The sequence below is a fragment of the Martes martes genome (assembly GCF_963455335.1).
Source record: "Martes martes genome assembly, chromosome: 2".
Classification (NCBI taxonomy): domain Eukaryota; kingdom Metazoa; phylum Chordata; class Mammalia; order Carnivora; family Mustelidae; genus Martes; species Martes martes.
The window spans coordinates 193,926,404-193,948,812 of NC_137889.1; the positions used below are offsets into that span (position 1 = coordinate 193,926,404).

A 22,409-nucleotide genomic window follows, 5' to 3' on the forward strand; every position below is an offset into this window, starting at 1 on the left:
ATAAAGGGGAAGATGTTAAAAAAAAAGAAAGAAAAAAAAAGAAAAGTAAAAGAAAAGGAACTTAAGAATGTCCTTGGAATTTTCCATCTTCAAACTAGTTAGACCTGGATTCCCCCTTCAGGAATAGTAGGAAAATGCCTTTTCTATTTGCTCAGTAAGAAAAGAACTCAGGGCTTATACTTTCAAGCTAGAGGACTTGCATTTGAAACTAGGTTCTGCCATCCAGGAAATGTGGGATCCTGGCCAAGTTGCCTAACCACCACTCTTTTCTGTAAATGAGAATAATGGCTTTAAGTATTTCATGAGCTTGTTATGAGGATTAGGGAGATAATTTAGCTAAATCTTTTCAAATAGGTAACTGTTTATAGTCATAATAGAAAATTGTATGCAGGATCTTTTTTTCAGCTTTCTGCCATTTTTATAAAAATGTGTGCATTTTCTTTCCATATTTATTCTTGTAGCTGAAAAGTAAAAACGTACAGTGGTATGATTAAAATGCCAATAAATAGAGACAGGAGAGCCTAATTCCATTTTAGGTGTTTGTTTATATGCTTATAAAGTTCCAAATTAAGCTTGAAATTGTTCTTAAACAGGTAATGCAAACCTCTTCTGTGTACTAAAGATTCTCAGCTTCTTGGTAGAAATACATAGGCTGTAAATACATAGGCTATCAGTAATATTTTAGGAATTAATTTTAAATTGAATTTGCAAAGAACAACAGGAATCCAAGAGGGAAATGATCATGAAGAATGGAATTGAAGGGACAAAAGCAAGCAGTGGCAACCAGAAAAGGAATCACTAATGTATTATTTTTTTTTACAGTTGAAAAGCTTTGCGTTCTGGGGTTTGTCAGACATCTAAGAATCAGAGTTGGAATTGTAATGAAGAATTATAGTAATAAAGAATGATAGTATACTTTTTAGAGAGAGGACTTAGAACAGTGGTACCTGGTACATAGAAAGAGACACAGTATATTTGACTGAGATAAAAGTTGTGTTTACTTTGCAGATTTTTTCCCCTTAGAAAACTTTATTCAACACTACCTTTATGTATAGGATAAGTAGTTCTCAGTTATGGCCATGTGTTTTTAATTTGATTGAAGTTGGTGGGAGAAGCAACATGTTTCTGTGTTTTGAACAGTGTCTTTGAAATGGAACACCTTCTGAGGAAACTGAGGGGTCAGGAGAGAGATTAGCAATGACTAGTACTTAGTGATTGTGCAAAACCCAGGCACATGATGTATTCTTATTCGAGTACCTGTACCTATATTGTAATGTTTTAAAAAATCTTGTTTGAATTCCTTTTAGATGAGAAAAAGAAGGAAAGGAAGAGAGCTAGAGGCATCTCTCCGATTGTTTTTGATAGAAGTGGAAGCTCTGCATCAGAGTCATATGCAGGTATCCTCATTTTACTTGTATTTGTGATCATATCTGACTGATTCTAATGTAACTTGCTATAGAAAGTGTGGAGGCTGTAGTTTAGTGTGAACTTGTTGATGTTCATTAGTATTGATTTTTGGCATGTTCAGTGTAATAATTCTAGAGGAAACTAAGCTTTTTCTTATTATTTTAATCCTGTTCTGTTACTGCTTAAGTGGAATTTCACTTTTTTTTTTCTTGGAAGATGATGATTCAGTGACTAGTTTTCTGAGTGGGAAACTGTTCAAATATACGTATTTTTAAAAAATCCAAACAACCCAAAAAATGAAACACTCGTACACATTGAGAAGTATTTTTTTTGTGTGTGTGGGTGCGCCAGGAAGAATAATTTGTCTTGAATGAGAACTTTATGTGACAAGACTGTAGAAATTTTGTCTTATCTCTATTAAAGCTCAATCTGAACAAATGTACTTTGGCTAAATACAGGTTCAGAAAAGAAGCATGAGAAATTATCATCTTCCGTTCGTGCTGTCCGAAAAGGTATCATTTAAATTTGAAATTGTTTTCATTGCATGCTGCATAAAGTCATTATTTTGCCTTATTAGTTCTCCATTAATGGTTGGTTTTAATGTAGTAATGTTCTGATATATTACATTGAAGAAAATAATAAGGTAGTCTTACAAAGAGAGAGCTCCATATTTACTTCTTAACGCCATATCTTTTAGAACAATAGCAAACGTTTCAGGGTATTTTATGGTTTTGGACGCAGTGGATGGTATATATATATTTAATAGCATAATGGTCTATTAAAATGAATAATCTGGTAAAAGATATCTATAAAATTTGTAGCTGTTTTCATACTTAAATATGAATCTGATATATCGGAACATCACTAGGTTTAACTTCTTGCAGAGTGCTGGTGTCTTTTCTTAGCTTTGCTCTATTATGTGTTGTGGCTTAGCTTTCCAGGTCGAATGGGTGATGATGAATTCTAAAAGTTTAGCGGGGTTGTGGAGGGCTGATTTCAGTACAGCTTACACCTCTGTAATAATGACCTCCAGTTAATCAGTTTGGATTTTATTTTATTTTTTTTTTCCAGATCAAACCAGTAAACTCAAATATGTCCTACAGGATGCAAGATTTTTTCTCATAAAGAGTAACAACCATGAGAATGTGTCTCTTGCCAAAGCTAAGGTATTAGCATCAGTTCTGTTGAAACTATCCCAATCTTGAAAATTTTAAATGGGAAGGTGGACTTTGAGTATCTTGAGTAGTGTACTCTGATTTTCATTAAAGCTTTAAAGATCCATAGTCCAGTCTCCATTTAGGGTTTGCTTTGTAGCTGGTTAGACAACCTAATAGTAATTTGAGTGTTTTAAGAAGTCAAAATATTTTAGAAGTCAAAATACATGATACTGAAGAATATGTTTTTTTATACTTTGTACTGTAAAAGAGTGTTTCTTTTGATTTTTATGTTTCTGTATTCAGTTGCTAACTTACTGTACTAACACTTCTTTAAATGTCTCTGTAATTAACCATTTTTTGTTTTATATTGATGCTGGTTTTACACCTTGAGATCTTGAGAAGAAATCATTCTTTTATTGAGAGTTTCTTTTATTTTTAGCAGTAACATCACTTAAATTTAGAAGAAAAAGAGTTAGCTTAAAGGCCCACCCAAGGATTTATAAAAATGATATGTCCCGTTGCTGTAGGATGTTGTAAGATACTAATTTTCTGTTTGTTTTTTGCTACAAAAATACATCTGTTAGACCATTTAAAATTTTTCTTTTCTTGGCTTAAGATGAGTCCTTATAGCTTCTACTGATCTTTAGAAAGTCAATTTTTCTAACCATATTTTTTGTCAGTGTTCATATCTTAATATTTCTCACATTAATGATTACCCATCAAACTTTATAAATGGAAGCTATATGCCAAATAGCTACGTAGTGGAAGTTTATTCTGTTCCTCTGGTAGAGTGAGTTTAGGCAGAAATAATTAAGCACTTAGTATGAGTGAGATCATTTGTATGAGCAGATTGAACTGAATTAGAGCTTCTGCCTTACTTTACCATGCTGTTTCTTCTAATCTTTTCACAAACAGGTAATGGATTAAAATGCTTTACAGATTAATAACTTTGTTCTGCCTCTATATACAACACATTTCTCTTTAGTCGAACTATTAATGCATAAAAATTTGAACTTAAATAGAAAAAAAAGGAACTGGACAGATTCTTCACTGATGGATTTAATAATACAGTATTTTAATTATTTTGGTTAAGCAGGTTTTTAAAGAGAAAAATGTACATATTATAATTCACCTTTAAACAACATGTATTTACCACAGTAAATAGTTGTGATATTACAATAATTGTAGGTGATTGTTTCTATTATGTAGAATTCTAGCCCATAAGATTTGATATCCTCCCCCACCCCAAGGTGTTTCTAGTTGCTTTAATGATTTTGTTAAGGTTGGGATTTTCTCCATATTTTTCCTGAGTTTTTAATAAATTGGTACATTATTTTGACAGTTGTTGAATAAGACCTTTCTTCATTATAGCTTACTTGAATTTAAAGTATAACGGTTATCAGTAGTCTTGGTCTTTTGCAAATATAATTGCAAAGATGAAAGATTTGCATTAATTTCTGTCTGATCTCTGTATCATTTGTGTAGGGTGTTTGGTCCACGCTGCCTGTAAATGAGAAGAAATTAAATGCTGCATTCAGATCTGCAAGGAGTGTTATATTAATATTTTCTGTCAGAGAGAGTGGAAAATTTCAAGGTAAGAATAAAAATAATTTGGATATATAAAAACATCATTTATATTAGCATCTATATTTTATGTTGTGATTTGATTCGCTTAGGATTTGCAAGACTTTCTTCAGAATCGCATCATGGAGGATCTCCTATACATTGGGTGCTGCCAGCAGGAATGAATGCTAAAATGTTGGGAGGAGTTTTTAAAATTGACTGGATTTGCAGGTAAATTACACATTAGTGGAGATAATAAAATTTGCCCTTGTTTTAAATGGGGTAGTAGTTGGGAGTAATGTTAAAACTCCACAGTTGTTTAGTTTTAATCTATTCTTCGTGATTATTATTCTTTTTTTGGCTTCGTTCGTAAGCTGATTTGGATGCAAAAAAACTTTAGCAGTGTTAAAGTGAAAATACATCAATATGTTTTGCTTGTCTTATTCACTGTCTTCATAAATACAGGATGTAAAGGGCAAAGGTTTATTTAGTTAAGAGCTTTATGTATTTCATTTGTTCTCTATATTAGTAATACAGTAAGTAAGTAGTTTGTCATGAATTAGACAATTGCTTGAAATGTTACCTGAATCTATATGATTTTAGTGATTTAATATGTCATTTAGTAACTGGAATAGGAAATTAGTAGTCACTCTTTAACTTGGCTAACATTTTGGAGGTGACTAAGTTGTGAACAAGTGTTTCTTAAGGAAGTTAGCAAGTCATGTTTAGTTGGTAATATGTTTTGGTATAATTGATATAATTAAGATTATGTTTATTAGAAAAATAGACTCGTTTTGAGCACTGGGTTATTACCACTATTTTTATATTCTTACTGAATGATTGTGCGTTGTTAAAAAATGATTAAAGAAGTAAATTTAGATGATAAAAACTTTATTTATTTATTTATTTATTTATTTAACACTTCATGAAATGGTCAGTGTCCTGTGGAGAACTACAGAATGGGGCAGAAGGCAGGAAGCTTCTATAGGTTAAAGAATAAAGAACAAGAAAGAGCCAAATAGAAAATGGTTGGATAGGGCGATGTTGTCAACCTTGTTTGGGATGAGAAAGCCCGAATTGAGGTGGCTTGGTGTTTGGGGATTGGCAGACTGGTTATACTGCATTTCTGGTCAAACCAAGCACTTAGAGGGATACAAAAGTTAAATCTAAGCTTCAGCTTGCTGACATGGCACCTTGGGCACGAACAGTTACATCTTGGAAAGTTATTTTAACATAAAAAGGTAATTATTTGAGTGAGTTTTATATGACATGCACACATCTATTGCCTATAAAATTAATTTCAGTTAAAAAAAATTTACCCAAAACAGACCGTAAGTGAGCTTAGGTGTTAGATTTTGATAGAAATGGAGGAATTGAATAAGAATAATAAGAATGAAAAGTACCGTTCACGTTCTGGAAGGCAAACTAGTAGAAGGAAGAGCATGGAAACACAAACGGGCTGAGGAGGTGGGAGGGTGGGGGCTATGTGAGTGGGGGAGAGGGAGCTACCTTTTTTTATGAAGCAGATAATAAAACAAAAGACAAAAATGAACAATAATATTGGCCAGCCTAAGCAGTTAAATTTTTTATTTATGGTACAATGAAGGACTCTGAAGTTACATGGGCAACAGAATAGTTAAAATAGTTAAAATTAGTGCATTAGGTTGATTGTTGGTACTGTAGCAAAAAGCTGTCTGCATGACAGCTTATTCCTCATTCCATCAGTAATTTCTATAGGGAAAAATTAGAAGCAATCTAAATTCTTCCATATAGAATATCATTAAGTAAATTATGGTTTGTCACTTAAATGTAGTATGCAGAAGTAATTGTCTATGTAACAACATGGAAAAACTTAACAAAGTGTATATTATGTTGGAAGGCAGTGTTAGGGTAGTGAGACTGTAGGCGATACTCCCTTACTCCCATTGTATCCAGGGTTTTTAAATATAAATTTATGCTTGTTTAGAAATTAAGGTTGTAATTAAGTTATACTTAAATTATATTCAAATTAAAATTATAATATTTAAAAATCTGGAGGCACTTCATAGAGAAAACAGGGTGCTTACTATTTCTTAGCAGATAGACTGACTTATTTATTTATTTGGTTGACTATAACTGTAAAGGCCCAAGAAGTTTGTTAGTTTATGGTTTTATGATTAGAAACGTTGGGGTTACTGGAAAATATTTGGAAATGATGATGTCCTAGTATTAGGAGACAAAATAATTACTTAGTTTTAAACTTGTTGCAGCATATTTTGTTTTGACCGTTACTTGTTCTGTTAACCTTCATTTCCAAATTCTTAATAAGGACATTTATTTCAGAAGATGAGCTTAATTTGTTCATGTATTATTGTCTTCCTGTTCTTCATTGACTTACTGGCTATTTTACTAACTTGTTTGAAATGTGTACACCAACAGAAGAGGTACAAACCCAAAAGTGGATCCTACTAATGTTTTATATAAAATTTTGGATAGTAAAGGTTCCTTACTGTATTTAAGTTTTAGGTTTCCTTGGAAGAATATTCTTTTCTTTTCTTTTTTTTCTTAATTATTATTAGAGAGTGTATGAATGGGAGGGGCAGGGAGAGAGGGGAAGAGAGAATCTCAAGTAGACTCTGCGCTGAGCCCAGAGGCCTACAGGGGGCTTGATCTCACTACTCTAGGTCATGTCCTGAGCTGAAACCAGGAGTAGGTGCTTAACTGTGCCATCCTGTGCTCCGAACAAATATTCTTTTATTATTTTTTTTTAAGATTATTAATTTGAAGGAGGGAGCATGCACACATAAACGGGGAGGGGCAGCGGGAGAGGGAGAAGCAGACTCCTTGCTGAGCAGGGAGCCCAACGCCAGACTCGTTCCTAGGACCCTGAGCCAAAGTCAGATGCTTAACTGACTGTGCCACCAAGGCACCTTCTGAAAAAATATTCTTAAGTAAAGTTATAACTTTAATTTTCTCTATATATAACTTTAATTTTGAGAATACTCAGCACTTAGGTTCAAGGCTAGTTTTATAATACTTAAGAGTTCTGAGGGGCTTAGAATATTTATTACATTGGTATTTCCTTGGGGTAAGTCTTTTGTACTCTTAAGTTTTCATTATAAAATGAGAATTACATTTGACTCCGTTAAAACATCAAACGTTAAGGCTTTGCTGTCAGTAACAGTAACTGCTATCAGTATTTTTCTTTTGAGATAGAATAGTTATGTTAGACTTATTTAAGCACCCTTTGGATTTAATAATAATTAGACTTAAGTTTCTTAGTGTGTGGCCCCAAGATTACTTGAATCAGTAGTATCTGATTGTTAAAATGCCGAATCTTGAGTCACACCCAAACTGATGAATTTCTTTTTTTTTTTTTTTAAAGATTTTATTTATTTATTTGACAGAGAGATCACAAGTAGGTAAAGAGAGAAGGGAAACAGGCTCCCCGCTGAGCAGAGAGCCCGATGAGGGGCTTGATCCCAGGACCCTGAGATCATGACCTGAGCCGAAGCAGAGGCTTAACCCACTGAGCCACCCAGGTGCCCCTGAATTTCTTAAGGCTTAGGTATTTTGTAGACACACGGGAGTTCACGACCAGATGGTGCGTGTTAGCCATTAGGAGAGGAACCACAAAAAAATGACTTATTTAAGTTGTTAGTGGGAGTTAGTTTAAAATAAGGCTGTACTCTATGAAATGTCATTCATCCAGAATTAAGTCTCCTGATGATATTTTATGGTCACTCCTTTAATGTCCATTCCAGATAACCCATTTTCTCTTTTAGAATTTTTCCATTACTCCTTTTAATTTTAATAATCTAACACTGTCCAGTATATGAGAATCTTTGTACAGTTAGTTGTGTGGTCTTTTGTTAAATTTGCTTCCACTTAACCAGGCCCCTTAAATTGGTGAGTTACTTCCATGTTCACTGGAGTACTCAGAGTAAAGCTTAGGAGTCTTATTCTATAGTTGTGATGACCATGGTCCTGCAGTTTCTCTTAATGTATCCTGAGTCTTGTTTTGCCTAGGGCCTCACAGTTCTTGGCTGATATCATGGTAGAGATTAATTTGTCAGCACAGAAAAGTATCTCTAGAATCTGGCTAGTTAGAACCAGTGCCCAAAGATTAACCCCAAATGGCTCAACCAGCTCAAACATAATGGTTTTATTTTGGACCTTCAGTATTCCATTGCTAATATTTAAATAACAGTGATAACTTTGTGCAGTAGTAGTTTGTAATTTTCCTATATTTTGGTGGCTTGTAGGTTATTTATTCCTTTCCTGTAACTGATTTTTCAACTGGCAGTTTAGAGGGAAAATCTAAGAAAGTATTAAAGTTCAAAGAATTGTTAACTAAAGATTTTCCTCTGGATACTCTAGACTTTGGTATAGACTTGTTAGTGATAGTCTTTTTATCTTTTTAACTTCTGATAGCCTGAAAAGGTAAAAGAAAAGAAAATCATGTATGTATATATTTTGTATATGTGTACGTATACATCCTTGTACCACTCTTGATTTGTGAAGTAAAATGAATATCACACTAAGAATTAAAGCTTTTTATGAGCATTTCCACTACTCATAGGCTACTTACCCTGTATGTTCACATCACCATCACCACAGAGCGTGCCACCTTGTTACTTTGACTTTAGATAAACATTTCTTTTTTTCCCATGTTACAAAGTTTGAGCATTCTATATTCCTCTTTAAGAAGATTTGTGTAAGATTAGAATAAATTGTTATATAGCTTATCCGCTGAATCAAGTTACTGGTGTTTTTTCTTCTCTGTTATACCTTTGCACAAGCTCTCTCATTGCTTCAACTGGAACTCTTCCTTAGCTCCTAACATTTGGCTTTCTTGGATCACTTTTCTTCTAGGAAGCTTTTTTTTTTTTTTTTTTTTTTTTAATTTTCTTTCTCTAAAATAGATATGGCCATCCATATTAAAAACAACAAAAGTTGTCTTATTTTTTTTGTGGTACCCATTCTTTTTCCAAAATAATTTTGTGTGCTCATTCTTTTTTGATAATTCTGGAAGAAAATTTAGAAATGCAAGCAGCTCTTTTTTTTTTTTTTTTTTTTTAATAGGCTCCATGCCCAGCGTGGAGCCCAGTGTGGGACTTGAGCTCACAACCCTGAGATCTCAAGACCTTAGCTTGAGTTGGCTCCTTAACTGACTGAGCCAACCACCCAGGGACCCTTCAAGCAGCTCTTTATTTTGCTTATCTTTGTTTGTCTTTGGGCTGAGTAGTTTCATGTGTATTGTAGATATAATAAATAGTTCTTTAAAGTATTTATTTAATTTGGCATTACTCACTTCATGCACATATAAATAAAACCTTATTAGATGCTGTTAATTTGATTATTCCTTGACAGTTAACAGGTATTTATTATATATAGTGTTTGCATTCAGCATTGTGCTAGGTTGATAAAGAACATAAAATGATAGGATATCTTTTTTATGTTGTTGAGACCATTTTGCCCTGTGGTGTAGAGTTTAGAGCCAGGGTTTAAGTTAAATAGGTACTGTACCATAATGTAAGTGAAGGGCATAATTAATGTGTGCAAATAGATGAATTTATAAGTAAATACTCATATTGTCAAGAGCCATTCCATGGGTGGTAGGGAATATGGCCTTATTGAAAGGGGGAGAAATGGAGTGCCTGGGTATTTCAGTCAGTTAAGCATCTGCCTTTGGCTCAGGTCACGATCTCTGGGTCCTAGGATCCAGCCTGAATCAGGCTTCCTGCTCAGCAGGGTGTTTGCTTCTCCCTCTGTTTCTCCTCCATCCCCACCCCCCCACCCCCGGTCATGCTTGAACTCTCTCTCTCAAATAAATAAAAGATTTATTTAAAAAAAGGGGGGTGACATTTGAATCTGGGAGAGCAGCGCTGAACCAAGGATGGAGGATACTACTTTTAGTTTGGTATTAACTGTCTGATTAAGTTCAGCTCTTTGTTGATGAGATAATAAAAATTTTTTTTTGAGTACTCAGAAGCTAGAGATAACTAAACATTTTATATATTGCTTTGCAATATATATGAAATGTAGGTAATGATACTCTTGTTTATAAGCTGAGGAAACTTGGGCTCAGAGAGAAGTTAAGGGAGAGCTGGGATTTAAACCTAAATTGTCTTAGTTTCTGAGCTCATGTTCTTAAATACAGTATTTACTTTTTTTTGAGGACACTGGAATGTGGAAAGAACACATCTCTAAAGAGGCTCTCTGGTATTCTGATATTTCATTAAATACCAGAATAAGTGCTACTAGTCTAAGTGATTCTTTAAATTTCAGTCATATTTAAATCAAGATTAATTGCTGAAGTATAGTATATGGTCCCTAAAAGTTTCTGCAAAAGAATATAATTGACATTGCTTTGTATTTAGGCGTGAATTACCCTTCACTAAGTCAGCTCATCTCACCAATCCTTGGAATGAACATAAACCAGTAAAGATTGGACGTGATGGACAGGTTTGTTGTTTTAATTGATTATTTAAAACACACACTTAATTAGTCTTTTTAGATATTTTTATTGAAGGACATTTCTAAGCCATTTTTGAAAGAATTCATGTGATAGATTAAGGGAGAATATTTGGAATTCATGATTACTGTGATTTTGACTGTTTAGTAAGACCTCCATGAATGTTGAAAGACGGCATCTTTATATGGTACTTTCATTAAATACCAGTTGAAAACCTTTTAAAGAGAAATTCTGGTCCTGATTTTTAATTGTTTTTCATTATATTATTACTATATTTTGTATAATTTTTGAAATGCCATTAGAACATCTTCATTGAAGTTTTCTGACTAGAAGGAAGCTGTATGAAAAGTATGTGTACCTAGGTTTTCAAGTCTACAAATGAAATTAAAAGTGTGGTGGTTTAAAATAAACCAAAATCTTTGACTCATAGATTCTACTCATAGTAGAATATGTTTCTATTCATAGTTTCTACATGTAACTTTGAGTCGAAATAGTGTGCTTTCATTGCTCGTGAATGAACTGTTGGTAGTTGAAAATAAAAACTCATTTTAAAAAGTCCATACATTAGTATCTCTTTGTAGTTAATCTAATATATTTTAGTGTATGTAGCAGTTCTTAATTATCAAAGTTGTTGGCACACACTAACATGTTTTTCCTCCACTGTGTTAAGGTAGATAACCCTGTCCTGATATTTTTGTATTTTGCACAAAGGGATATTCCTTTGTTTGTAGAGGACAGTTGTCACAGATTTTTAAGCAACTGCATAGGTATATTAAACTTTGGAGATTCTACAGTTTTAGTTTTTACCCTTACATAAATACATGGAACACTTTAGAAAGGTCCCCCCCCCCCCCCCAAACCTTTCAAGGAAGTTTGGAATCCTGTATGGTCATCAACCTTGAGAAGGAAGTCTCCAAGTCAGTCTGGTTTTGGTCTTGTCCTTCAGGAAAATACAAGTCTATTGAAAGTTTCTCCTGTTTTCTTCTTGTAAATTACTGCTTTCCTATTCTAGGAAATTGAACTTGAATGTGGAACCCAGCTTTGTCTTCTATTTCCCCCCGATGAAAGTATTGACTTGTATCAGGTCATTCATAAAATGCGTCACAAGAGAAGAATGCATTCTCAGCCCCGATCAAGAGGACGTCCATCCCGTCGAGAACCAGTCCGGGATGTGGGAAGGTTAGAAACGTTCTTTGGACTGATAATAGGCACATGTATCAGAATAACATGATGGAGGAATGTGATTCGTCAAAAGTTTGTCCTGCGGTAAAGAAGAAAGAGAAAATCCTCAAATCAAGCTGCATGGACTAGTTTGTGGCTTCATTGAGGATTTCACATGGTCACCTTGGTCTCAGTCATTTTTCAAGAGGAAAATGGGGATCTTTCCTTATGCAGAAAAAATTATTTGCTAAAGAGTGATAACCAGTTTAAATTAGATAATATTCTGATTATACAATGTATACAATTGAAATGAGGTAGGCCTTTGTTGCTCAGAACAGGCTAGAAAGGAGGAAGAGGAGGAAGTCTTTATTTGCAAAAATTGTTAATATTTTGTAAAAAGCCTTTTCTTTCAGGTGTGTCTCTGGATAAGCCTTATCAGATATGGGACTTTTATAAAGGATCACTAATGTTTTTTCAGAAGATGACGCCTCATTTAGAGGATAAAATGTTTTAAGTTATTTTGATATTCAAGAGGAGCATTATTGGGACTGTTTCAAATTTTACCATCGTGATGTGTTAACCCCATTGCCAAATATTCTCTAACATGTACCCAGTGAATTCACACATCTTGCTGAGCTTCTGAAAACAATAGGTTCTTTCCAAAGGGGATCAAGTGGCCCTGGGAGACCCGGCAACAAACCGAAAAGAAGGGCTGTTGCTGTGTCTGTTTACAACTTTCCAGATGCTGGCAGTACCTGTGGACTTAAAGTGTTTTTTAGAGGATCGCCATGGTTATTGATCACTACTTTATGAACTAAGCAGCATTTTCCAGGAAAAGGGGGTTTAACTTGTTACAGAATTGGAGAAGTCTTTGCAAAGGACTGGTTTAAGCCCTTCCACCCAACACCTTTCCCTGTGTAGATTTGCATACAGCTAAACCTAAAATATTCTGCTAAAGACTGTTGGATGTATGGTTGATGGGATGAAACGTTTGGTTAAGTTTCCTTTTGGTGGAAACATCCTGTGGTAGGTACAGATAATCCAACAAGAGTCCCCATTTCTTTGAGCTTAAAAAGGACACTGTCGAGTAGGTAGGAGGAAACCTGGCAGAGCCCCCTTATTTTTGGCCTTAAAGGACTGAACACCAAGATGTCTTTTGAAGTTTTAAGCTAAGAGGTTTCCAGTGCAATACAATATATACAAGTGAAGTTTTTACCTCAGTTTTGCAATGGACTGCAAACTATACTTATTACACCACTACACCTTCTCTCAAGCCTGCCAGGGCCTCCATATATGTATGTGGCTTACAGCTTAAAGTCAGTAGTTGGACTACTGTATGAACTGTTACTATCATGTTTTATACCGGTCGTAAATGCACTCCCCAAACTACAGGAAAGCGGTATGTTTATTTTTTAAACCAGCTTTTAATTTTCTTAGTATTATTTATTGTAGATGCAACTGTTTTTATTTTGTTGGGGGGTTTGGGGTTGCTGCACTTTGCAGTTTGAGTGAACTTGTGTTGGAAAAGTTAATGAAAGCAGTTGATAAAGAAGTAGCTGGAAAACTAGTGATGCCAGGTTATTATAGAATTTTTATTTGGCATTAAGGGTAAAATATTTATTACCAAAAAACTTGGAATTTTTGTTTTTATTTTGTGTAGTTCTTTATCAAATGCTAAATAAAATGAAGTGTATTTATGATGTATTACATTAACCATTGAGATTTATGGGAGACCGTAAAGAGCAGCCCTCTTGTAGACAGTAAAATTTCACCTTCTAAAGAATATATTTTGAAATTGTTTTATGAACTCTGTTAAAACTGCCCCATTACCTTCCAGTTTTATTTTAAGGCATTGTCTCTAGAAAAAATTCCCTTAGTTCTAAATGTTATTAACTAGAAATTAGTTTTTCAAAGTATTAAGATTTTCAAAACTTTCCTGTAAAGTCACTATAAGTATCAGATTTTCTGTATGATCATGTGAAAAGCATAATTTTGTGCAAAGCAAAAAGAAATAAGAATTCTTTATTTTGTTTAGACTTCTAAAATGATACTAATAATTTTGAATATATAGATTTTAGAGTTACCTGTTGTGTGTAATGATGATAGTTTTTTTTTTATTTCCTTGCTTTTTCACCTGAATGGAGACTTTATTTGGGAAAGTATTTTGTTAAACTGGATATTTACGTTAGTTTGAGGGCCGCTCATTTACTTATGTTTAGAATACTAAAATTTGATTTATAACATGTTTTGAACAGACTATTTCCAAGTTTTTCATCATAGGAGGAGGATTATAGAGAATATTTGTTTCCAGCAATACATTCAAGAGTTGATTTATAATAATTAGAGGAATTAAAATTTAGAAATTTTAAAATTTGTTCACTAGAAATTAGGATGTTATTTTAAAGGAAATAATGGGCTATTCTTTGTACTTCTGTCAGAAACTCTTGCATTGCTGTTTGTTGTCCCAGCAGTTTTTGGTTTAATTTCTAATGTGTCTAATTTGTGTAGGCGTCGACCAGAAGATTATGATATTCATAACAGCAGAAAGAAACCAAGGATTGACTATGCCCCTGAGTTTCACCAGAGACCAGGTTAATATTTTATAATCCTGCAGATATTTGACTTAAAATTATGAAACAACAACAACAACAACAACAACAACAAAACATTTATTGTAATCCTGTAGTTCTAAAAGTGAGAAAACTTAAGGACATGACTACTTAAGCCATAGGAGATTATCAATAGTTGTCACTTAAATTCTACTTTGTGAAGGCTACCTAATCTATTTTAGTGTGACTCATTATCATAATCTGTTAATTACCCAGTGTTGCTAATTTATAATTATTTCATGAGTGGAAACTGCACAAATGTTTTAACATTCAAAGTGGTTAGGGAAAGCAGTGATTTTATACTTTATTCTTTTTATTTCCTGTTATATTTAGTATCTTATGTGGTAAATAGCTTTAATTAGACACTGAAGTTATACTATATTTTTCTAAATAAAAATCTTTTAACATGTTTTTAGAGAGGAATGAGAAATACTTGTTTTGTAATCTACACAGCAGCTTTTCAGCTAGTCGTTCCCTTACCAGAATACAAAAAGGTGAACCGTATTTAAGAGAAGATACTTATTTAATAACAGTAAGACACATAAAAATTAGGCAATTTGAAAATTGGTGTTAGTGAGCATTATAGCATTTTTACATAACCAGTGGCTTGATAAACCTCATTCTTCTCCAAAATGGGATATTCCAGAGAGTTAAATTAATTTTTCCACAGTAACATGGCCACGCAAATGTTTTAACATTTTAACTTGCTGAGTCTTTATTAAAGAAGGGGAGAAAGAGTATTTCTTTTTTCACTAAGGTTCTTCACTAAAAATGTATAATCTTCATTTTTGTGACTTTCACAGTTCTGTTTTTCTCCCCCTTAAGTTTGCATTTTTTAAAACTATCTGGTTGACTTAGCAAAACTTGTGTATACCTAAGATGGAAGGTAAACATTTGTTTTAAGGAAGTCCTGTTACAGTGTCCTCAAAGATAATTCCTCTGCCCTTACTTTCCTTATGGTGCAGAATGAAGAAATTTTCTATCTAGCGAGAATTGGGGTGTGGATTTAGAAGATTCATATGAAAACCTCTCTAGCAGTTTATAATTCTGTGATATCAGTAAGTTATTTAGTTACTTCCTAGATTATCATGTAATCTGAGAAGAAAATCTGAAAATGGAATAATACAATAATAGCATCACTTAATAGCATCACTGTATTTCATGGGAAGAATTGAAATGAGTGGTAAGGAAGGTTTAATTATAATGCCATAATAAAAAACTATAAATTTGATTTACTAAAATGCTTGATGTTTGAACAGGGTATTTAAAGGATCCACGATACCAGGAAGTAGACAGGTAAGTTGGGTTCACTCTTGCTTAGTTCTAAATTACATTCTTGGAACTAGTTTATGAATTACCTGAATTTAGTTTCACAAATCTTATTCCCAACAGACGATTTTCAGGAGTTCGCCGAGATGTGTTTTTAAATGGAGTAAGTATTTTATTTTACATATTTAATGTTCGTAAAGCCAGGATCTGATTTACTTTTTAGTTCTGGATTTAATTTTTATTATTGACATTAATATTTTTCATTTTAGTCCTACAATGATTATGTGAGGGAATTTCATAACATGGGACCACCACCACCTTGGCAAGGAATGGTTTGTATTCCTTTTCTGCAAATTATTTAATTTCATTCACAGTTCCATATATTTTGAACGCTTATTTGAAATGTGATTGTTAACAGTTACCCATTAAGAGACTTAAAATATATATCTTTAGTGATAAATAGTTGGGGGACTATTTTTAAAGCTAAAGATTAATGAATGATTTGTGTTGTTTCAAGTTTATTAAGTGTTAGGGTTTTTTATTATAGTGGTTAGTATTGCAAACTGCCTGGGTTCAAATGTTTTCCCTTCTCAACTCAGTGACCTTGGACAAGTTTCATAATATGTTTCTTAGTTTTTCTTATCTGTAAAACTCAGTGGGTATTTGTTCATTCTTTGGCTCATCAAATAATATTTGGTGCCCATTCTGTGCAAGGCACTCTGCTTTAGGCTGGGTTGGTGAATGAAACGGATATTGTGTCTGTCTTTGTATGGTTTGAAATTTAATGAATATCAGTGTTGACCTCATGGGAGTGTAGAGAAGATAATTTACAAAATATATGTAAAGTTTAGCATAGTGCTTGATCCCAATACTCAGTAAATTCTTTCTATAAAATAAGAAAGAACCCCTGAGGTCTTTACACTTTCATACTCCTGGGTGGCGCAATCGGTTAGGCGTCTGATTGTTGGCTTCTGCTCAGGTGGTGGTCTCTATCTAGGTCATGGATCTAGCCCCATGTCAGGCTCCATGCTCAGCATGGAGTCTGCTTGGGATTCTCTCTCCCTCTGCCCCTCCTACTTTTGCTCTCTGTTTCTAAAATAAATAAATCTTAAAAAAACAAAAAAAAGGTTAATTAAATCCTGTGCACAATTTTTAGTTTTTCTTCTTTTTGTAAGAAAACTGGATCTTCTTAGAGTATCTTTGAAGGTATTGAGGATAGCTGAAACATTAATTCCGGAGAAATAAAAAATTGGGGAGTGTAAGTAGTTCTTATTGTTTATGTTTTTTTTTTCTTTTCTTTTCTTTCTTTTTTTTTTCTTTTCTTTAAATGCTGCCTGTAATGTGGCCTCTTCATCTGACTTACTTCACTTAAGGTACTGTATACAGATAGATGAATTGCTTTCCTTTAGATTCTGGGAAATTTTTAAAAAGAATATTATCTTGGTGCTAACTAGGAAAGTAATCTTTGATTTGCCCTTAACTCATTTTATAATTGCATTTAAAAATTTAGTAGGTCCTGGAGGTTTTTTTTTAAGGGTAGATGTTTGTATAGTGGTTAAGATGATTGATTCTAGAGCTGGATGCCAGATGTCCCAACTCCACCTTTTTACTAGCAGTGTGATTTTAAGCAAGTTACTTAACCAGTTGGTGGCTTAGTTTCCTTTTTCGTAAACTAGAATAACCAATACCTATCTCATTGGGTTGATGCGAGAATTAAATAAGATGTTTAAAGTGCTTAGGACAGTGCCTAGCTTAGTGTAAGCACCGTATACTGATTTGTTTTGTTCTGTTGGTATTTAAATGATATGGTATGAAAGTGTAAGCATGTTAAATCTAAATAGATGTATAATTAGTTCGTTACAGACATGTTTTCAGCAAGCACATAAAGAGGGTATTTTGAAGAACCTTAATGTCAAAGTAAATGGATCATACAGATTATTAAATTGTTTGGGATTGGTAGTTTGTATAGGGAAATTCTAAGAATGGTTTATTTGCACGGATATTTGGTAGATGTTTATGGAAGTGGTTTTCTTTTTTTTAGGCTCCTTATCCTGGAATGGAACAACCTCCACATCATCCTTACTATCAGCACCATGCTCCACCTCCTCAAACTCATCCCCCTTACTCAGGACATCACCCAGTACCACATGAAGCAAGATACAGAGATAAGCGAGTAGTAAGTGCACGAGAAGGCTCAAGTGTGAGGGAACTACTTTGAATTCTGCTGATAATTTAAATGTTGCTAGATTATGTTGAGTGGTAGACTGTTTCATATTCTTACTGACTTCTGTTTTGAAGTAATTCACAACTTTTAATTAAAAATGGGTAATCCCTTTGGATTATTTAAATAGACTATTTCTTTTCACTGATTAAGGAGACTGCTCAAGTTGTGGCAGCTTCTCTTTGTAACTCTTGGTTAATATCAGAGATATATAGTAGGATATTTTCTTTCGTACAGGAGTCTTCAATTATAACTAATTATTATTGTAAATAAGTATTTCTAAGCTTTCTGTATATTTGGACTCCCATTTTCATAGGATAGATGTTTGTATATTAAGTTAGTTAATAGGTTATCTCTAGTCTCATTTAGTTACTTATTTCTCTGCCAAATTTTGTTGGTTCACCTCGTCTGATTCTTAAGACGATGTTAACAAATGACAGATGTTAAGAGAGGCAGATGAGTAATTGTCCTTTAGTAATTATTGGTTCTAATAATTTAGTATGGTTGATTTGGAAAGCTTTTTTGATCAAAACAGGGTGAATTAAAGGCAATCTCTAGTTAGAGATGTCTGGGTTTTCATTAAACTAGTTAGATATTATTTGTTTGTTAAGTGATTGATATTCATTTTTTTTCCCTTAATACTACTTGTGTCTTTTAAAACTGAAATTATCTCCTTGTACATTTTATTACAGTTCCTTTGTATAGAAATTTGATAGTCTTAGAAAGGTAGTTTGGTTGTTAAAGTAGGATGTACAGTCTGGAAATCCCCGACCTCCTCCCCGCCACCATACGTGACATGATGAATTTTTTGGCAGGGCCAAATACACATTCTTTATTTTCCCACTTTGTTAAAGAGCATGCATATTTGAGAGTAGGCCAGAGTAGCTCGGCCTATCTTTGAGATACTTTTATTTATTTTCTTATTCTCATAAAGATACTAATTCTTCAAAATTAAGTCATTATGATCTTTAATATTCAGTGAAACAATTTGAGAATCCTAATTGACTAACAGACTTTTTTTTTCAGTCACACAGGAAGAGATACACAGTCTATGTATGATAAAATCTTAGTTGTCTAGATGGGTTGTGGTGTTTTTAAAAATACCTTTTATAAATGATTACATAATTTTCAAAATAGGAATTTTTCCTAAGATTCTTTTGTGAAAGGATACTTGCCCTTTTTATGTAATTTTTTGGTTAGTGTATATATTTTATGCTAATATTCATGTATTCATTGTAAGAGGTAAGGTGGAATTGTGTTTTTGAACCTTACATTCTGAATATTTGAGCTGACTTGAAAAAAGACCGAGTTTAGTAAGTAAAAGTGAGTTGAGAACTAAGAGTAGAAGGCCAGAGCAGAGATCAAGCTTATAAGTGGCCATAGTGACAACTTGGACCTCACTTAGACAGTTGCTCATCTCACCCTCCCTCGTCCTCCTCAGCCTTTTATGTATTATTAGATCTGTGTGGAGTAGTCTTCGCAATCTTAATAAGTACTTATTTTCTTAAAATTACGTCCTATTTCAGAAGTTGTCATTAGCATTGCTTCAGTTTGAAAGAATATCTGGAATATAAGAATTCCTGATTTTACCATAAGAGGGCAGAGTTGGTTCAGGTTAGTTTGTAGAATCAAAGATGGGGAAAAAAGTAGAGTTCGCCTGTTGCAGAAAAACATTGATGATAATCAGCATAGTTGGCTTCAGGCTTGTATCCATGTTGGCTGATAGTCATCTCTAGGTGATTACTTTGGCCTAAATCTTATTAAAAAGATTGGATGGAAAAGCCATTGAAGTTATATAGCAGACTGCACGAATTGAGTTCCAATAGATTTGAATAATTTCTGTTGTAGGTGTCTAATAAGACATCAAAATCCTTTTTCTAAGCAGTGTCAAAATTGCATTTTGTGAATTAAGGCATTAGTGCATTTTTCTAGATATTTTCTCTACCGTACAGTAATTACAGTATAGGGACTCATAAGTGCCTTTTTTTTTTTAACATACCTAACCAATTTTTTAACCTTTTCTAGCATGATTATGACATGAGGGTGGATGATTTCCTTCGTCGCACACAAGCGGTTGTCAGTGGTCGGAGAAGTAGACCCCGTGAAAGAGATCGGGAGCGAGAGCGAGACCGCCCTAGAGATAATAGAAGAGACAGAGAACGAGATAGAGGACGTGATAGAGAAAGAGAAAGAGAGCGATTATGTGATCGGGACAGAGACCGAGGGGAGAGAGGTCGATATAGAAGATAATGCGCTTTTGGAAGCACTGATTGTTTAAAGATAAAAAAATCTTGTATTTTTTTTTTTTTATTTTGTGTGTGTTTACAAGTAGTAAATTTATTTTCAGCGGTCTACTTAAAGTTCATTGTGTAGAAGGGTTTATTATATCCCTCTTTGTTCCAAGCATGCAGTATAATAAGAACTGGAAAAACTCAAATCCTCCAAAAATGCACAGTTGACAATTTGAGTTGACACTTTTATTGGAGCAGAATGGAACAGTCCAAGAATGTAGATATTGATTCATTCTCCATAAATGTTCATCTGCTTATAGTGTGTTCATCCTAGAGTTATTTTTTTGTTTATTTGTTTTCTTCTTTTCGGATCTTGATTGATGACTGCCATGATATTTTGCTTTGATGTGTTTCTAAATGTAGTTGCACACGGTTCAGTAAAAATGCTGCTATCAAGTATGCAAATATTGAAGTATGATGGTTTGACAGTATGGCAGTGTTGTAGCAGCCTCTTTGTTTCTTCCTTTCCCTCTTTTTTTTAATCTTAAAAAGTCACTTTTTATTTTTCTTCAGTCTTCAATGATGAGAGCAATATTAAGAAGACATTGCTATCTAATTTTTAATCTTTTTAAATAAAAAATTCCTATGTTCAGTAGCATGGTTGATGCTGTCGTTTAGCCTTCCCCTCCAAACTGTATACATTGGCTTGGAATGTTCACAACTTGCGTGTGTGGCAGCGGAAGATAATTCCCATATTCTACATTGCTACTGTTTTGTATAAAATAAATTGGTAAAGATTGACACTTATATGTTGTACTTCTTTCTTGTCTGGATGCAAGTTTGTTTTCTTAACACATTCGTGGACATAAAATAAGGCTGTGTTTTAGGAACTGTAGGAACTCTGGTTGCCCTTCACCTTTTTTTGCGTATTTTAGCAGAAGTGATTGACCTAGGCCAATTATGTTAAAAGCTTAGTTCTGTTTCTAATGTAAGAACTAATGGTACTTGCTGGGATTATGTTGCTATTTGGTTAAGTATTTATTCTTCTGATAACATTCTTGGATCTACTCTGGTGACAGGATTATTTCCTTATTTCAGGTGTTCTGTTCTTTTCATCCTTGCTAAGTGAACCACTTTAAAGATGTTTTTCTATCTTACTTTTAAAAGCTACTTCTAAATTAAACCTCTTACAGGTAACATTGTTTAAATTAACCATCAATCCTTCCCAGTGGTAACAAGCTATATAAAATAAATGGCCACACAAGAATATAGTTTATGAATATAGTTTACAGAAGACTTTCTTGCATTTCTGTTTCTTGAGTTATACCTGAAATTTTGGCTTTTAATAAGTTGAATATTTAAACATTTGGGATATTTAAATATATGACCACCTTGGAGTCTGTACCAAATCACGATTGCAATTTTATATTTAATCTGTATTTTTCTGAAAAGGGGAATGCATGAACTTCACTCCTGAAAGACACTTAAAACTCAGTTTACTGCTTTTATATTCTCCCTGGCATTTAGAATATTTTTTCTGTGTACTCATAATTAATAGTTTTATTTACCTATTTCAAAAATTAAGCCTGAGGATATATTTTATGTGTGCAGTATGGTAGAGAAGAGAGAACATTTACCTGGCTTTTACGAAACCTGGGTTCTAGTTGCATCATTGCCTTCAATTACACTGAAAACAGTTGGCGATAATAGGGGAAGTCACTTATGTGACATTTGTATTCATCAGTAAGTTGCAGTTAATATAATAGCTAAGGGTTTTTTTTTTCTTGCCTTTTAAACTGAAAGCTTCCAGGATACAGAGGAATCAACAAAAATGTTATTTTAAGAAATAACCAGTTACACAAAATTAGGTAATATTAAGGTAATTTTTCTGAAATAATTGTAAGAAATTATAAATCATATTTAACAGTTTGCAAAGGTACTTTGTGCTTCATCCTTCTGTAATACCCCACTTCCTCTTTTTATAGATGAGGAGACAGACCCAGAGAGATTAAACTTGCCCAAAAGGACAAAAGTAGCAATTGATGGAGCAAGTTTCCATCCATATTTTTATCTAATTTGGTATTTCAAGGGAAGCCATTTCATCTGTTTTGGAAATGTATATTTCCAAATGTATATTTGGAATATACATTCCAAATGTATATTTCCAAATTAATGTATATTTAAAACAATGGTGCCAGGTTCTACTAAGGATATTAAACATATTTTCTTCAAGCTTTCTTATTAAGGAGAGGTATTTCCTGAAGTGTCTGGTCATAACCTGTGCTTTGTATTTTGGGTGTTAAGAAGGTTATTAAATATCCACTTAGTTTATTC

General features: G+C 33.5%; 1 protein-coding gene across 3 annotated transcripts in view; it reads left to right on the forward strand.

Moving 5' to 3' along the window:
* YTHDC1 (YTH N6-methyladenosine RNA binding protein C1) overlaps window positions 1–20,882 on the forward strand; it is a 35,871-nt gene extending 14,989 nt beyond the window's left edge. Inside the window, exons 5-17 of one of the 3 annotated variants that reach the window (XM_080796595.1) lie at window positions 1,308–1,397; window positions 1,866–1,919; window positions 2,479–2,573; window positions 4,050–4,158; window positions 4,241–4,358; window positions 10,490–10,574; window positions 11,597–11,763; window positions 14,254–14,336; window positions 15,614–15,650; window positions 15,723–15,786; window positions 15,893–15,955; window positions 17,665–17,799; window positions 19,870–20,882. In XM_080796595.1, the coding sequence (XP_080652721.1) occupies window positions 1,308–1,397; window positions 1,866–1,919; window positions 2,479–2,573; window positions 4,050–4,158; window positions 4,241–4,358; window positions 10,490–10,574; window positions 11,597–11,763; window positions 14,254–14,336; window positions 15,614–15,650; window positions 15,723–15,786; window positions 15,893–15,955; window positions 17,665–17,799; window positions 19,870–20,094 (1,325 nt within the window). In that variant the 3' untranslated portion in view covers window positions 20,095–20,882. The remainder of the gene's footprint in view (window positions 1–1,307; window positions 1,398–1,865; window positions 1,920–2,478; window positions 2,574–4,049; window positions 4,159–4,240; window positions 4,359–10,489; window positions 10,575–11,596; window positions 11,764–14,253; window positions 14,337–15,613; window positions 15,651–15,722; window positions 15,787–15,892; window positions 15,956–17,664; window positions 17,800–19,869) is intronic. The other 2 variants (XM_080796596.1, XM_080796597.1) reach the window with 2 other exon arrangements.
* Window positions 20,883–22,409: the final 1,527 nt, after the last annotated feature.